General features: G+C 46.0%; 1 protein-coding gene across 4 annotated transcripts in view; it reads right to left on the bottom strand.

Annotated features, from left to right (window-relative positions):
* Window positions 1-3,485: 3,485 nt before the first annotated feature.
* The window catches only part of KCNH7 (potassium voltage-gated channel subfamily H member 7), a 2,172,707-nt gene continuing 2,157,579 nt past the window's right edge, over window positions 3,486-18,613 (bottom strand). For all 4 annotated transcript variants that reach the window (XM_069616318.1, XM_069616315.1, XM_069616317.1 and 1 more), the window contains one exon: window positions 3,486-4,942. In XM_069616318.1, the coding sequence (XP_069472419.1) occupies window positions 4,676-4,942 (267 nt within the window). In that variant the 3' untranslated portion in view covers window positions 3,486-4,675. The remainder of the gene's footprint in view (window positions 4,943-18,613) is intronic.

Raw genomic sequence — 18,613 nt, 5'->3', positions numbered from 1 at the left:
TCCCCGCCAGAACCTTAACTCACGGGTTCACACCATTTATGTCATCCAATTTATTAGGTACTCCTAATTATCGGAGCAAACTGCAACCTTTGATGTGCAAACTGTGAGGCGTTTCAAATTCGATTCGCCAACGAAAATTTGAAAGGTAAGCTCATTAGAAATTAGTGAAAAAACCCAGCTCTTTACTGCAACTGCAAGACTAATACTCCCTTGCACTTAAATTTATATCAACCTTGCACTTGAGTGCACCGCGCCACAACATGATTAAACATTGTGTGACTGAAACGAGGGCCACCCGCTAGCAACAGCGTATTAAGGGAAACAGCATGCCACCAAGCATCTCGGATAATTAAGTTTGGGCAAAATTACTTAACACTTTATCCTTTTCTCGTTGTTCTCTATTGCAAACGTACCGCAGCAATTGCATTAGTAGCCTCATTTGTGCATTAAGTCCTCATACAAAGTAATACTCCATCCAATTAGTATGCTTTGTATCAGTAACTGTTCAGCCGCATATTTCTTAAATAGATGGTACCACCCCAGCGGAGCACACCAACTTGCAATTTCAATCCAATTATGAATATTGATTAACCCTTTTTGCATTTTCTCTTTTCTCTCTTTTGATTAGCAACCAGGTTTACTACCCACCAATGAACCCACTGATCTATCCTTTCATACCCTCCTGAAGAACCAGTATCTACATACTGGGGAAACACGTGTTGAGGGAATAAGCATGTTGTGGGAACCAGCATGCTAATAAGAATCTCAGCCTAACGCTCCAAGAATCATATTATGTAACACTGCCAAGACTTTAATAAGCTATCAAGTCTACTGAAAGGCTCCTTAAAGGACACTCGACATAAACTCAGTGTGCAAAGGACTGCAAGGACTCTTCAGAATAAGAGCAACATGAATAGCTATTCACTGTGAAGTTAACAATATATCTACAATACTGCCAAGTCTTAAAAAAGGAATTCAAGGTTACTGAAAGACTTCTCAAAGGACATTTGATAAAAATTCAGTGCGAAAAGGACTGCAAGCATTTTCAAGAATAAGAGCAACACAAACAGATATCCATTGTGAAGTTAACAATATATCTAATAAATACGAACCTATATCTTGGTTGTGTCTCTGCTCATTACTCAAAGATTTACCTAAACTCTTGATAACTGTAGGCGCAACTACAAGGTAATACACCACAAATTCTTCTCTATTTCTAGAGGCATGTCTTTAAGTTTCTGTTTCCTGGGAAGGGCTCAGTTTCTGATCGGAACACTCCAGCAGTGACCAAGAAGGAATGCTATTGGGATCTATTATTTGAGATAAGCAATACTATGGCCATTAGCCCTGAGAGAAGAAAGGCTGATGGGGTAATTGCAGGTTACTGTCAACAACGGAGCAGCAGAGACTGGATAAGATGCTCCGAGGAGAAATGATATTTAAATGTGAAATGAAAGTCAGGATCTGCATATATGTTTGAAGATTCCCAATAATTTAAATGGACAATCATAGTTTGTTCATTTTCTGAAGAATCATAAGTCGCACCGTAATGGTTCAAGTGAAGGGGTGACATGGGGCCTCATTTTGACCGTGGCGGTAGCCGTGCCGGAGTCATGATTTTTCCGGCGCCCGGGAATGGGCAATTACCGGGGCATTATAGCCCTGGTGGACCCGGTAATTGCCCATTCCCGGGCGCTGGAAAATATTACTCCCCATTCCCATTTGAGTCCCATTGGACTCAATGGGAATGGGGAGGCCGGATGCACAGCCATCATTCATGAATAGTGCTGGTGCATCCGTCTAGTCCTGCGAAGGGGTGCCGTTTCGCCCGCCACGTCACACCGGGCAGGCGGAAAGGCACCCGCACGCAGACTCATAGTTTGCTGGTCCAGAAACAACAGTACCGGCAAGCTTACCGGTACCGTTGTTTCCGGACCGACAACCTTGTAATGAGGCCCATTGTCTAAAAACAAAATCCCTAATTGTTCACCATTCCTCAGACCTGGCCTTAAAGCAGAGGGGTGATAAATGTGCACTGAATGTCAGGGGTTTTGGTGTTTGGTCCGAGAGGTGTCTTGCTAAACGAAATGAAGTGAGGTCCCTAATTGAAATGTACACTCTCTAAAGAGAGGGAGAAAGGGACTCCTGGTAGAAGAGATTCTGTATTGCATAGGGGCAAAGGAATAAGGGTTCTCTGAATCCAAAGTATTATCAAAAGTCTGTTGTGCTTTCAAAACTGCTAGCAATTTCAAGTGCGCAGGGAAATTAAATATACAAAGCGATGCTTGTGTAAAATTGCTTTTGAAAACAGAAAAAGGTTGCAGTCGGTTTAAATCTAAACCGATCAATGCTAAGGCTCATGATCTTGTAATGTTCCACGGTATTGTTGAATTTTGACATCCTGGTGTTTTTTTGGGACAGGCGGGTTGTACTGTTTATTTGTCTGTGCACCATGTACGAGACCCAAACGTGAAGTCCCAAAAAGTGAGTTTTGTATTGAAGCTTTGTTTTGTGCAACAGAGAAGGTGGTGTGTGTAATCATTTGGTGCAAATATTCATTGAACCCATTATTTTATATTTATATATATATATATATATTCTTTCTGTACCCCGCTCTGGTCCTTGGCTTATTGGTGGCACAGGAGAAGGGATCTCTGTGGCTCTATACGATTCATAGAGAAGGGATCTCTGTGGCTCTATACGACTCATAGACAGGGCTAGACTGACTCAGACAAATGATATAGTGTGTGGTGCTTTAATTGGGTGGGGTGAATGAACTCCCCATGTTAAGGGTAGTCTCTAAATATATCGCTACAGAAATGTAGAGTGAGCAAAAACGTAGTTGTAGACCCACCTGAGTGGAATTCATCCCACAGAACAGATTATTTGAGCCATGTTCGTTGTGAGTAGAGAGGTTTCCACATGTGTGTACATATTGAAATGAATATCCCTGTTCTGTTTCTTAATGACAGAGTAATCAAGCTCCAAGGGACGTAGACGAGTGGGCCCTCGCAGTTGGGCCCCATTTGCTGCTTAAAGGGAAAGACAACGACCTCCCTGCTGGTGTTGCCTTAGGCTAGACAACTGCCTGGCTTTCCCTTGCCCCACAATTAGCCTTGGCAGCAGCGGTGTTGCTATGTCTGGAAAAGGTCCGGGCTACGCTTATGTCAGGACTGTCAGGACTCGGGGCTAGCTAGCATTTTAGTCGTAGTCCCTGAGCTTTTATCCGGGGCTAGAACCAAAAGACCCGGGGCTATAGCCCCCTCAGCCCCCCTCCTCCTCCTCTAGCATCGCCTCTGCTTGGCAGTAATACCACTATACTTACTTCATGAACAAACAGTATGGCATTACACATAAATGAGAATTTCTATTTAAAAATTAAATGAGCTTGTTTTTGTTAAAGAAATCACACGAGCCAACCTAAGAGCAGACCTAGGGAGCACACCATTGACAACATTGGTAGAGAAAAAAGACCACACACAGTGTTCAAAGGAGAAGAATATTTTAATAAAATAAAATCTAAGAATATTGATTTTAAAGGCCAAGAGACCCATTTTCCGATGCTTCGTTTTGTCGACTTTGGAAATAAGTGAAGTTTCGCTACTGGTTACATCTGTAGTTGAAATGCTGAACAGCTACACGTTTTCAACATAAATGTAGCTTTGCATGGAACAATTGAGAAAAGGAAATATTGCAAACAATGGGGCCGCTTAGGCCGAGAAATGCTTGTTCGTGGCCATGATTATGCAAGCGGCACGGCGCTGTTCATGCCGTGCTGACATTGCTTTTATTGCATACAACTTTGCTTGCGAACACGTTGGCGTCCTGATTTCTCAATAATGTTCAGCGTCTTTTGTTTTTTTTTTTCCCCAAAGGAAACAGCTCCCCAGCAATAAGGCTCGTGTCATTTTTTCTGAAGAACCAAGAACAATCTTTTTTTATTTATTTATTTAAAACAACCGTTTTTTTCCTCGCCAACTATCGCGGATTTCAAGCTGTACAGCCAGCCCAAGTCGAACATACAATACGTTTATTTCAAAGCAGAATGTTGACTCCATTTCTTCCTGCTGCTGGCAAAACAGAAACACTACAGAAAAGCAGCTGCCTTTCAAATGCTCAAATGAAGGAAGATGCATTTTTTTTTTAGTCGTTGAGGAGGAAATAAATAAATACATAACTAGCAGGGTGGGCATACTCCCTGCACCAACATATTCTACGTGGGAAGACCCTGACTCATTCCAGTTGGGGAGGCCCCAATGCATTCTAAAATATGTTAGTACTCTAAAGCCTCGTACTTCTTTCTACTCGCTTTGCCACTGAACCCGGATATCGCGCCTCAGTGCAAGCAGCACCTAGCAATCCTCATGCATGCAACACACGGTGATTTGATTTTCTTTGTAACATGCTTGTGTTTATAAAAAGAACTAAAAAATATAAGGTGCCTCGTGATGCTGGCAGTTTTTTTTTTTACATTGTGAACATACCGTTCTTAAATATATTTACAGCGTAACTGCCCAACTTTGCTGTATAAGCTTCAAATTTAAGAAAATATACAGTACTTTGCATAATGGTATCCGTGTAGCCCCTGAGTCAAGTATAGAGGAATCAGATACAAAGAGGGAAACAGCCATTAAAGCACTTACATATTATTTGAAGTTATAGTATAAAATCATTACTATTTGCCCGGAAGCCCAGGATCGGACACGTGCCGATGAAGGCCGAGCATTCCTCTGGGGCTTATGGAAGAGCCTGGCAGGGAAGGGTGCCTGATTGGGTCAAGGTACGTTTTACAATGTCGTGGCCTAAACTCTAAGCACACTTCCTGTTCGTGCTCTAAAAATGAAGCCAAGTTGTCCTCTGATGTTGTGTTTAGCTGCACCCCACTCGAGAGGGACTCTTTGGATTTGAGTTTGCATTTTTCGAGTTCTAGAAACTCAGGGCTCTGCAAGAGAAACAAAGGAGAGAAGTGTTAATCACATGTGCATATGAACATGTAATTCTACAGAAAGTGCGCACGTCTGCGGGATACGATTAGTGATAGGGCTTTTTGCAAACTGGTTTATCTCTTGTTATTCAAGGTGCAACCATTGAGCACGTGATAGGTATTCGTTTTACTGCATTAGAAATGATTAAAGACTGGTCCTAGCCACTGTGACTTAAATTTAGTACATTGTGCTATTAAGGAAATGTAGTGTAACATAACACGCACTGAAATGTTTTCATAATGCCGCAGTAAATTCTATGTCATGTTACATATACCTTTTTACGGAAACACCAACAACCCACTGAGCTATTTTACACACACAGAAATCTGCTCGGAGTCCTCCAAGGGAACAACACCCATTGTAACCATTCTAAATACACTTAACTGTCAAATGTGATCCCATGAGACTATGTGCCTGATTAATGTAAAAGTGCTCATTGATCCTGCAAAGACTGCGTGAAATTCAGCACCCAGCAACAATGTGCAAGCTCCCCAGTAAGTTAAGGCTGTGCCCCAGCTAAACTGCACGAGATCCCACGTAAGTAAAGGTTGCTCCCCAAGTACTCTGTGCATGGTCCCACGTAAGTAAAGGCTGCACCCCAGCTAAACTGCGCGAGGCACCACATAAGTAAAGGCTGCACCCTAGCTACTCTGCGAGAGGTCCCACGTAAGTAAAGGCTGAACCCCAGCTACTCTGCGAGAGATCCCACGTAAGTAAAGGCTGCACCCCAGCTACTCAGCGAGAGGTCCCACGTAAGTAAAGGCTGCCCCCCAGCTACTCTGCGAGAGGCCCCACGTAAGTAAATGCTGCACCCCAGCTACTCTGCACGAGATCCCACATAAGTAAAGGCTGCTCCCCAAGTACTCTATGCATGGTCCCACGTAAGTAAAGGCTGCACCCCAGCTAAACTGTGCGAGGCACCACATAAGTAAAGGCTGCACCCCAGCTACTCTGCGAGAGGTCCCACGTAAGTAAAGGCTGCATCCCAGCTACTCTGCGAGAGGTCCCAGGTCCCACGTAAGTAAAGGCTGCACCAGCCCTCCGATTAAGGGGTGCATCGGCCGATTTTACTCCCTAAAAATAGGCAAATATTCAACTACAACAAAAAATAGGGAGTGCAAATACTCCCAACAAAAATAGTAAACAGACATATGTAGAGCATTGTGGCCCTGCTTTCACCCACGCAGCTCAATGGATTTTTTTTGGACAGTTTTGCACGTAGTATCACAGGAAGAAACTGGTATTATTACTGGCTGTTCAGAAGAAGTAAACATGTACTTTTAATGTGTATGAATAATTAGGTGCAAAGAAAACATGTTTTTGTCTTCCAGTTAAACATTTTTTATTCACATATACAAAATACTCCCATTGGCAATTGAACTTATATTTATACTCTGTGAAAAATCATTTTACTCCAAACTTCCAAATCTTATCTGGAGCACTGGGCTGCACCCCAGCTAAACTGTGTGAGGTCCCACATAAGTAAAGGCTGTACCTCAGCTAATCTGTGCGAGGACCCACATAAGTAAAGTCAGCACCCCAGCTACTCTATGCGAGGTCCCACGTAAGTAATGGTTGCACCCCTGCGAACCTGCAAACCGTCCACCCTACTCCCAATGGACCCAAACATACACCAGTTGCACAGCAGCCTGCTGAAGCTGAGACACCACCCAGCAGCCCCCCTCACCTCTGACACTACTTACAGCCGGCCCCTCAGGTCCTCACATCACCCACCAGCCCCCCTCACCTCCAGCACTAACCCCAGGCAGCCTCTCGGGTCCCTTCACCACCCACCAACCGCCCTCACCTCTGACACAACCCCCAGGCAGTCCACACACCACCCACCAGCCCCCCGCATCTCAGACACTATCCCCATGCAGCCCCTCAGGTCCCCACACCACCCACCAACCACCTCTGACATTACCCCCAAGGCAGTCCACATACCACCCCCACCAGCCCCCCTCACCTCCAACACTACCCCCAGGCAGCCCCTCACGTCCACACACACCACCCACCAGCCCACTCACCTCTGACACTATCCACAGGCAGTCCTGAAACCACCCACCAGCCCCATTCACCTCTGACACTCTCCCATGGTAGACCTGACACCACCCACAAGCCCCCTTCACCTCAGACACTACCCCCAGGCAGTCCACACATCACCCAGCAGCCCCGCTCACCTCCAACACTACCCCCAGGCAGCCCCTCAGGTCCCCACATCAACCACCAGCTCCCCTCACCTCTGACACTACCCCAGGAAGTGCACACATCACCCACCAGCTCCCCTCACCTCTGACACTACCCCTATGCAGTCCTCCTCAGCATCACGGGTGGGGCATGGCAAAAAGAGCAGGGCCATGCTTCTACTGATATTGCTGGCATCTGCATCCCTACTCAGTGCTGGCCTGCAGCCAGTGAATCCCATGTAGTGGCGGTGTAGCAAGGGTAAGTGTTACAGTGGAGTATTGCATTTGACAACTCCTTGATTGATGCTTGCCATAGATATTGTGTACAGTATGGCACACTCGTGGTAGATGCATGTGTCAACGTTCCCACTTTACTATTTAAGGCACTATTGGCATAGTGCTGGTGCAAGGGGATACCAAGTTGTGTGGCCGCACATGGCAAGGACAAATATGGTGCTCAACATACACCCATGATGTGCATTAGCAGTTTGCATTGTATGAGATGAGAGTGGCTGTTGCCTGACAGTGTCATACAAAATGACAGTCAATGACTATTGGTCACTCACTCATGGCCAGTCATCGACTGACGCTTCAAATGACAATGTCATGTGAATGGCACTGTCATCACACACAATGTCTACAATTCATATACCTGACTTCTGCTAGGCATACAGCAGGGGACTCACGCCAACGTGGAGCCACACACAGGGTGCTGGGGGACCTGGTGTTGACATTGATGTGACACAGTAACAGTGAAGTATGTGGTCACTTTGCTGTCAAACACAGCGAGCTCTGCATAGAGAGGTTTGTGATTTTGACAGTGGACACATCTTTGCTGCACACATATCACGTTCATTTTACATGGACTACTCTCTGCAAAACTGTGCAATGGGCCATGCTGTCCCGGTCTGGGTGCATGATTGCATTAAGGTGACATGTGGCAGTGGTTGTGATGTTGGGCGGATGGATGCCAATGGTGAGGGAATACATGTATGCGGTGTCCAATGCAGCCACAGGAGTACTTTTCAAAGGATTGGACAGTTTACCATCTCAGGCAAGCAGCATATGTAGTGATGGTGCAAAATGGTTGAACAGTATACATGTGTGTATTGACTGGACATAGTTGTCCACTTCTCAGCTGAAATCTTGGATTGTGTCAGGTTTTGATGGTGGCATTATCTGTGGACTTGGGTGGTTGACTGATGCCATGTGATGGCCTTCAGCATTACAATGCTGCATGTGCAGTACTTGTCCCTGGGTTGTGTGCTGACATGACATTTGCATTGGACCACCAGTAAATGTGTATGCCACTTTCTTACGTCAATGTGTCTACTGACAGCATGGACAGGAATCAGTGTGGGGGGGTGCCTAATGTCAGCAAAAGCCATACATCCGTGGCGTACAGCTCATAGTGTGGGAAATCATGGTGTCAGATGCTTGTGTGTCCTGCCATTATAACTCTATCACTCAGTTTACTTAGATATCATGACTGCAAAGCAGCTCCCTCGTCTGTCCGGGGGTACGCGTGCACGTATGCAATGTTGATGTCACGCATTAATTACTGTTCGGCACATATATTAGGAACTCTATTCGTAGTCATGTTTGCTATGATTGATATATTAGTGATGCTTTTGGACTGGCATTTAAGACTGGTGCATGTCGTGTACTTTTAACGAGTGTTATCGTAAGAATTGCGCTTCCTACGTGGAGCGGTCATATTTGTGTGTACAGTTATGCGATTGATTTCGAGGGCACTGACTAATGCTTCTGTCCCCGCACACTTTCATTTTCCAGGGCTTCCTTTGCGGACCGCATACTTCCTGTACCAAGTGTTGCTTGAGCACATTTTGACGACTGGGTGAGTCCTGTAATTAGTAGTACTTTACTCTTAGAAGCTTTCCTTGTCACTTTGACATTCTCTACATTGTATTTATTAACCCCTTCAGGTTTCATGGTCTCTGGTTCCAGCCTTAGGAACGTGGAGGTTAGTCACTGGTAGATTACCTTTGTGATATTTGTGAATTCCTTTTTATAACACTAGATACGGAACACTTATGTCTCTATTACAGTGTAGGGTTCCACACATGAAATGTACCAGATATGAGCATATAGCTCACACCCTGAAGATGGATTTTGAATCGGAAACGCGTCGGCTATTGTAACAGCATATAGGAGCTATTTGATGGCTGAACTATTGTACTGCAGTGTGAATGTTGTAAACACTGTGAATTTAAACATATGTTCTAATGTACCTATTGGATTTTGGCACTGATCATTTTTTAAGTGCTGACATTTAATTTGTGTTTCGTTTAAATGATTTATTGTGTTGAAAATAAATATCTATGTGATTTGCTTGTGTATAATCACAAATATGAAAATTATGCGTTTTTGCAGTTTCTACTAAATATACCGAATTCATGAAAGCTCTCGAGTAAAGACTTATCTGAAGCATCAGTGTAGTGAATGCTCTTGCAACTACACTAACTAAAACAGGGATGTGTGTCCCCTTAGGAGTTCATCTGGGGCCACTGCTTAGCAATACATGGTTTTGTTTTTTGTGCTATTTTCCCTGTCCTAAGTGGCCTTGTGACGCTACAAGCCCCTTTGCACCTGAAACACCTTTATATATTTTATACAAAACTAGTACAATCCTGTCTTTAATTGAAATATTTAAATATTCTCCCACTCGGTAGGAGACTAAACAGGTCTGTGCACCCCTACCCCTTCTCTCATGTCTGCACTTTGATGCAATGTCATTCTGTCCATGTTCAGATGAGGATGCACCGGATGCAGGGGAGGAGGAGGAGGAGGAGGAGGAGGAGGAGGAGCAAGAAGAAGCGTTGGTACGTAAAACCACCAGTGGAGGCTGTGGTGTTGTTCGCCATGAAAACCCACCGGTGCTACAGACGATCATCAGTCATGCTGCAGCCTCTTCGGACTCTTCTCACTCAGCTGATTTGGATACAGAACCATATGTGTTTGCCTCACAGAGGGAGAAGGTGAGTGTCCCAACGGGCAGATCAGATGGGGCCATTGAGGCTGCAGCTGTGAAGCTGGTCTCACAAGGCCAGTCAGGGGTGGGACCCACATCTGCAGTGTTTATGGCTGCAAGGCCACCCTCCCATGAGTTGGCATCAGGTTCTGGGGCTGATGTACAATGGAAGGTTGCAGACCTGCTGCCAATGACAGGGGCACTGCAGCAATGGGCATGGTTCCTTGCATCAGGCCGCCATGGGCCCTGCACATGCGGTGGATGTGTGCAGGCTGGTGAGTCAGCGTGGGAGCAGCAAATGTTGTGTGCCGCCATCCAACATCACAATGTGTTGGGCAGAATTGCAGAGGGCAGTTCTATGTCATTTCATCGGCAGATATTTTTTCAACAGTTTTTCTACGAAACATTTTTGCCAAATAAAACCATCGAAAATTGTTCTTGTTTATTTTGGGCGGTGGTTCCCCCCCAATCCCTCTTCCTCTATCTTTTTTTTACTGTTCCCGACCGCCCAACCCTTTATATGCCCTCACACCCCTATATTTTACTATGTGTTTTTCGGCGAAATATGTTTGTAAAAAAAAAGTAAAACAAATAGCTGTTGATGAAAGAACGGTGTACCCAGAGGGTATGGATCAAATGGACAGGAACATGACATGCAGGAAGTGCAACAGTTGCAGGTCATGCAGTCCTCATGCCGCTCCCAGGACTGGGTGACGATGCCAATATCAAGTGCTGACGGGCAGATCTGAGATGTCTGCAGGAGTTCCTGCATGCAGATGCTCGGGCACATAGAGAGGCCTTAAGGCATGAGATGGAGGAGTTGAGGACTGCAGTGCATTATGAACTCTCTATCACAAGAGCACATCTCCATGAGGGAGGCAGACACTGTCCCAGCAACTTGATGCATCACAAGTGAGTTTGCATAAAGACTCTGTGGCCATTCGTGGGGAAGCGCACGAAGACCTCACTGTCATTGGGGTGCTGGTGCATGCATGCATCTGTGTCATGGCTGTCCATGGCCAATAAAGACCAGGGCTTGGCACTGCATGGGTTGGATCCACCACCACAAACACAACCACCAGCAGGTCAACCGCAGGATGGGGGACCCATTACACCCACACCTACTGAACAACTGTTTCCATGATGTTCATGAGCCCATAGAAAGAATTTTTTATTTTTGATAATTTGGATATTGACATGTACCCTCCCTATAACCACGTCAGGGTTGATTTCCTTCCTCCAGACCAGGGTGGACATTTTCTTTTTTGTGACTGGTGTGGCCTGATTTTTTTTTTCCCCCTTGATCAGGATGGACCCTTTTTTTTCTTATTTTTCAATACCCCTGTCCAGGATGGAGACATGTGTTGTTACTTTGCCCAATCCAAGAATGACTCATTTTCATGTATTCGTTCTTTCCTTGAGAGATGTGCCGTTGCCCTCTTAAACGAATTAGTGCAGTAGTGAACATGCAGCCATGCACATTGGAGTCAACTGCCATGGTTGCCTTGAGGACGTCAGGATGGCATGTTCAGGTAAGAATGGGTTGATGGAATATTAACACATATGTGCTGTGTGCATAATTAGTAACTATGACTGGTGAAATACAATGTCCCGTGTTGTTGCAGTGCTCCTGATTCATCCAGTGGCTGCACTCCATGCGAGGACCGCCCTGCACGGTTTCACATCCCTAGTCCCCATGCCCTCTGCCAGGCACTAGCCCTCCTTTCACAAATATGGAGGTACTGTTTCCGGTGGCGGTCATGAGGGAATCACATTAGGCCAGCTCTGTCAGCAGGTAAGGATGTGCACTGCCTCTTGTGTTATGTCTGTATTATTGGTGACCACAGTCTTTGCATGCATTCCACATATTTGGTAGCTGGCGGTGTAATCATTCAGTCACAGTAAATGTCATTGCAGATGTGTGTCTGTGCACATGCATGTGTGTTTATGTGCACTTCCATTGATGCGTGTGCATTGTTTTGGAAGATGCACTTACACAATTGATGACAAAAAAGGAAAGGATTGTGCAGCACTTGTCACACTTGAGCCAATGGCAGTATTTCCCACATTTTAGATGCGAATAACAAGGGGGGGTGTCCTAGGAGTTCCTCTACCCGACATTAGTCCTGATTACGAGAGCCTTACCTGGAGTCTTTAGCTCACTATCTTTCACAAAGGAAAAATATCCAAAACATATCAGTCATTGTCCTGCCCTGGGGCAGCCCAGCACCGAACAAGAGTACCAACAGCAACCCCAGACAGGTGTTTCAATCTGGTTGGAACTCATCAGTAGTGTGGAGCTGTGCCTCTCTAAAAATAGTGAGCAAGGGGTCCACATTTGGATTCCCCTAGTAACATAGGGTGAGACCCAAAGTTACATTAACTATGCAAAAACAAGGAGGGTCCTGGGAATCCCTCTGCCGGACATTAGTCCCCGTTACGAGAGCCTTACCCAGAGTTTTTAGCTCACTATCTTTCACAGAGGAGAAATATCCAAAACATATCAGTCTTTGTCGTGCCCTTTGGACCACCCCCTTGTTTTTCCACATTCTAGATGTACATGCATTCTCTGTTTATCATTTATTTTATTTATATAGCGCCGGACCCGGCAGGCGTCAGGGCGCATCAAAAGAAGAGGTCATAGCCAGAAATGGGGATTATCATTCAAACAAAGCAGTTTTCAATTGTTTCCTACATTTAAGGGCTTCATTCATGGTGCGTAAAGCAGGCAGAAGTGTATTCTATTCCCGGGCAGCTTGCACCAGGAATGAACAACCATTCCCTTTGACCCGCTTGCTCTTGGGGCAGATCAGCCTCATGTTATCAGCGGACTGAGTTACTCTGGCAGACTTTTGTACAGTAACACAACCTTTAATATACTGAGGGTCTTGGCCATAGATACATTTGTGGACAATTGTAAGGGCTTTCAAATGGATTCTGGCTTTAACAGGGAGCCAATGTACCTCCCTATTGTGTTCCGGGGTATGTTCTTCACTATCCGGACTGCGTCATTTTGCAGCACTTGAAGTATTCTTAAACAGCCCGTATTTGCCTCGACCAATAAGGTGCTACAATAATCACTTCTGGGCATTATAATAGCATGGACAAGCGTGAAACAGTTAGTTTCAGAAATATATGGCTTCATCAATCTCAGCAATCTAACGTGGTATTGGGTCTTGCCTATAACTGTGTTAATGTGGGTCGATATACTCAGGGATAGCTCAAGAGTTATCCCCAAGGTTTTTTTCTCTGTTAACAAATTTGATATGATGATTGTCAATATCAAAGCCAACATATTGGACCTGAAGCTTGGCAGGGGCTTGCGAGGAGCCAAAGATCAGGAGCTCAGTTTTATCGCCATTCAAGCACATCCCATTATGTGTCATCCATTTCTGGATTGCACCATAAACTATAGAGATTCTGTGCATTTGTACTTTGTGTATTTTGGTTCTCAACACTTGCCTCACTGACTGTGATGTCTTCTCCTTACTGACACCCTTCTATTCCCTCTGCCCCATATTTCCTACAGGGCCCTGCAGGTGTACTCCCTGTCCACACTACTATTTGACCTGTGCCACTGCCCACTCCACTCCCATATCGACTCACATGACCTGCCCATTGTGATGCTGGAAATGCATTGGAGGGACAGGGCCTTCCTGTCCTTGTCCTGTAGTCCTTTTTCATTTGTGTTCTGTATTGTTTTCTGCCCAGGAGTCCATGTGGGACTCCTGGCAGTGCAGCTGTTCCTATTTTTGGTTTGGTGTACAGACCCATGGCATACTCTTATGGCACCCATGGGTGGGGATACAAACCTGTGCCCCTAGTGAATGTTTTTGGGCACCTGTTTGTGGCCCACAGATCAGGGTATGGGCTGGTGGCAGCTCCATGCTGAATTTGACAGGTGCTCTGAGTATCCTCCATTTTGGGGATACCCAGGCCCTGCCATTGGAATCAGTTGATGCCTGATAGGAGACAAGAGGGCCCCTGTGGCCTCTTGCTTTCTATTGCCTGTTACCTTGTTTTCACAAAATCCTGGGAAGCCCTTACTCTGTCCCTTCCCCCTGACTGGCTGTTGGGTGGAGGTTCCATATATGGTGTTGTTGTGAAGTCCAGGCCAGACTGGCTGGAGCCTTCCCAGTGATTGTATGTTGTGGGTATGCCTGTGGGTGGGACCTGGGTGAATGGAGTGTGTGACCAACATGCACTTCTTGGTGTGGATGTCTGGTTTCTAGTATGTAAGACAAAGACTGAGACAGCCCTGCCCGAAACTGGCATGAATGCAGTGTGTGGTGCTGAATGGCTGGGTACTTGTCCCAATCTACATTCCTTGTTGTGAGTGTCTGAGAGGGAGGAGGATGGCCTGAATGCACTGTGTACCTGATTGGTTGATTGACTGCCTGCATGCCCTTCTGGATGATTGGCTGTGGGGCTTGGCCCAGCAATGTGGATGAGAGACCGAATAGTATATCTGGGGACCTCTCATCACTGAAAATTGTTCAGAAGCTGAAGAGAAACTGGAGTTGAAACTGATGCTTAATCTCGACGCTGAGCCCGAGGAGGAAGGTTAACCGCTCTTACCTTCCCTGCAATCCGAAAGCTGCTGTGCCGCCGAAACTGATCCAAGAGAGGACCTTGTAAGGAGACCTCTCCCCGAGCTACGAAGGACCATCATGCACCAGCTGATCTTTGCCAAAGCTCCCTGGAAGACAGACCTACGAAAGGCTGCCGACCGCAGATGGGGACTGCCGCTGAATCCCAAAGAGAAGCACCCAGTATGTTGTCCGTCACCGTTGATGACCGCCGTCACCGACCGGAGCCGCCGTGCTCCCGTTGCCTAAGAACTTAAAGGATAGTTCCGGGACTTTTTTTTTATTGTCCCTACGGTTCGGCCATGTGTTTTTAAGCATAAATCGGTAGATCGTAGAAAACTTTCCTATGGACCTTACCCGACTTTTCGTCCATTAACGCACTCGAAATCAGCCGCCATTTTCTGATAATCCTATCATTTCCCCCCATCGCCCTGGCTCACCTGCGTTTGCGGCACTAAATCAAATCCCCCGCCCCTGAGCCTGACATCAGCAGACGCGTACCGCCCATTTCCCAACGCCAAAGCACGTTTCGTGTCAACAATCGCTGTGCCTCAGCTAATGACGTGTCGCCATGGAAATGGCAGGACGCCTCTTTCCTCAATAAGTATAAACACACCGTTTCACAACACACAGCAGCAGATTTTCGATTCCATTACTCTCTCTGTGTTACTTTGAGTATTCTGTGACTCGTTTCTGTGCTCTGGTCAGCTACCTTCGCCGCTTCTAGGCCTTGTGAACACCTGTACCATCTCTGTAAATTATTTTACTTTCTTTACCACACAATGGCTACAATAATGCCGTATATGTACGAGCCCGAGTACACCGAGGAGGAACTACTGGAAAGGCAAGCACGCGAAAACGATGGGGATTCGGACGGCAGTTGGGAGGACCAGTCAACGGATGAAGAGCCTGGACCATGTCGCATGGACGGCGTCTCCACCTGGTGCACGTGCAATCGGTGCGAGCTAATGCCAACTGAGGAGGAGAAGTGCTGCTGCCGTGAAAATTCCGGGTGCTTGGCCTACATTTCGGAAGGCGAGCCAAGTACGCAATGCATCACCGAGCTGCCAGAGTTCAGGGAAGCCTGCCTCTCACGGACCGCGTTGAGGATGATGATGGTGCTTATGCACGAACTTCGCGGCACTGTTCGTCCACGTAATCCGAGTAACGAGTAAGTATACTCTGGTTGTGATGTCAGTGATGCCACTACTATTTCATGGTCGTCTCCCACATATAAAATTACATCTACATATCATTCGAACGCATGTAAATTGGTTCCATTGCATCTTTCTTTTTCACAGGTGGTACAGGCTGGTGGCCTATCGTTGCTTCACTTGGTGGCTTCACGGGAGGCTCAGACACCGCGTTCGGAGAGTAATACCTGCCTGTGTGGTACTTGCCATTAGACAACATTTCCCCAGCGACAGTGGACAATACCGCGGATTTTCCCTGGATGTGCTGCAACCGGAACTTTACAATGTGTAATGTTTATTATTTATGTTCAATTGAAAATAAGATCTAAAATAAAACCCAAAATGTATTTTAACAATGGTTGTTTTGATTTTTTAAATGAATCTAGTGTGTCTCCATTGAATAGTCTTCCTGTGCCTTGTCTTGTCACACCACATGTCTCCGGCCAGCATCCTCCCTCACGCTGGCCGCCCACCTTCAATCCACATAACCGTTGAACCCATATGCAGCAGACATACATATGTTATTTTGCGGGTTGGCAACAAGCCTCCCGGCCTTGCCTCCTCCCCCAAAAATACTTACCACACCATTTTGTTCAAGCGTTGGCAATAAAAGGCCGTTGGATTTTATTGATACAAAACATGGTTATAGGTAAATAATCAATATGGTTGATCATAATAAATCATCCTTTTGGGCACCGGGTACAGAGATGACCCCCTCTGGCCCGTGCCGCCTTGCCACCACAGGCCAGCCTGCTGCTGACGAACTGCCTAGGCATCCAGGGTCTCCAGGGTGAACTGCACCCATATATTCTCCTGGGAGGCTGAGGTATTTATAAACTCACCCCCCTGCCTTCCATGTACTAGATCCTGCAGCCTGCCTCCTACATGCAGTTAGATGGCCTCTCCTTGGTGAGGCCCTGCGGCAAACGAGTCTTGTCTGCACGACCACCGCCCAAATCCACCCCCCGCCCTATCAAAGGCAGTTCGCACCGGGGTACTTGCGCTGGCAAGTGGAGCTGTCAGGGAGCGATAAAGGCCAAGAGGTGCCAAATAGCATGTACACTTCAAAGTGGTCAATAGAGCATTGGTTGTTGTTCCCATGTCTACCTCCAGACCCCGTGTCTCCTGCCAAGCATCCCCCCTCACGCTGAACGCCCCCCTGCAATCCACATAAGTGTGTCTCCATTCACGAGTCTTCCTGTGTCTTGTCTGCACGACCACCGCCCCAATCCACCCCCCGCCCTATCAAAGGCACTTTGCACCGGGGTACTTGCGCTGGCAAGTGGAGCTGTCAGGGAGCAATAAAGGCCAAGAGGTGCCAAATAGCATGTACACTTCAAAGTGGTCTATAGAGCATGGGTTGTTGTTCCCATGTCTACCTCCAGACCCCGTGTCTCCTGCCAAGCATCCCCCCTCACGCTGGACGCCCCCCTGCAAACCGCAAACACACCCCTGTTTCGAATTCTTTATAACCCACTTCATATTTCTAATGAGAACTTCTTTACACTTTGCTAGTCAACCCGTGAAGGTGCTGGTTATCTGCTCTTCGTCTCTGTGAACTTCCGTGACCACTTCGAGGAAACTCGTCAGTTTGCAACCTGTGAACTGCTCCCTGTTCTACGACAAGAAACTACTCTGATCCCTGCATCTAAATGTTTGTTCGTCAAGGTAAGGCCATGTACCATAATCATTTTGCGTCCAATTTCTTTTCGTTCAAGATAGTACATGCAAGGAACTAGTCACATGTTCTGAGTTTAGTCAAATTATTTTTCTATTTTTTTAAAGTTATTCAAATACTTATCCGCATGTGAATAACGTGTATAGTTCCAAGAACCAAAACGAACCTTGCATTGGACCTTTTATGTGTCATTTAATTTTTTAACACATTGGTATTCATAGAGAATTGTTGATCTTTACTTTTCAGAACTTTCCACAATGCCTGCCTGTTCCATTGGCGGTTGCCCTTCGAAGACTCATAGTAAATCTGAAGGTACTATAATGCATGTTTTCCCTAAGACAATAGATCAGATAAGAGAATGGGTCCGATATTGCGGATATCCACCATCTGAGCTTGAAAGTAGAGTCCTAGAAGTCTTTGCGGACAAGAAGGGTGATCGATACCGCATCTGCAGCAGGCACTTTAGCTCAGACATGTACTCCACATCATTGCTAATAAAGAAGAACACACCGCGAGCGAAGCGAAAATTGCTCTCAACCGCTATTCCCACTCTATTCGTCCACATCCCTCCACTGGTGAGTCAAGTTTACGTATTTATCTCTCGGCCTTGCGGTAGTGTGTAGCATTAGCTAACAATAATTTCCCCATTTATGTATCCACTCAATATGAAGCCGGAAGATTCTCCATCCGTGTCGTTATTGCAGTCATCAGCCACTTCAAGCGCCTATCGGGTAATCTTACTTAGCTATTCTGCCACTGACTTGTTTTAGGCATGTAAATCAATAGTTTTAATTTATCGTGTGATTATTTTACCTAATGGTACACCCTTGTACTCGTCCTCTAGTCTTTGTTTTCAGTTATAATTATTGTTATCCAAAATAATGCAAGTACTGTCTTTCAGGGAGATGCTGAGGAGTCCAACGCATTGACGACAACCGTTGATGTCACTCAGATGCTGGAGGTACGTTTCCGGACAGTTCCATTGATGGA

This window comes from Ambystoma mexicanum, chromosome 9, assembly GCF_040938575.1.
Source record: "Ambystoma mexicanum isolate Mex_15411 chromosome 9, UKY_AmexF1_1, whole genome shotgun sequence".
In the NCBI taxonomy this organism is placed as follows: domain Eukaryota; kingdom Metazoa; phylum Chordata; class Amphibia; order Caudata; family Ambystomatidae; genus Ambystoma; species Ambystoma mexicanum.
This window is presented reverse-complemented; position numbering and strand designations above follow the sequence as displayed.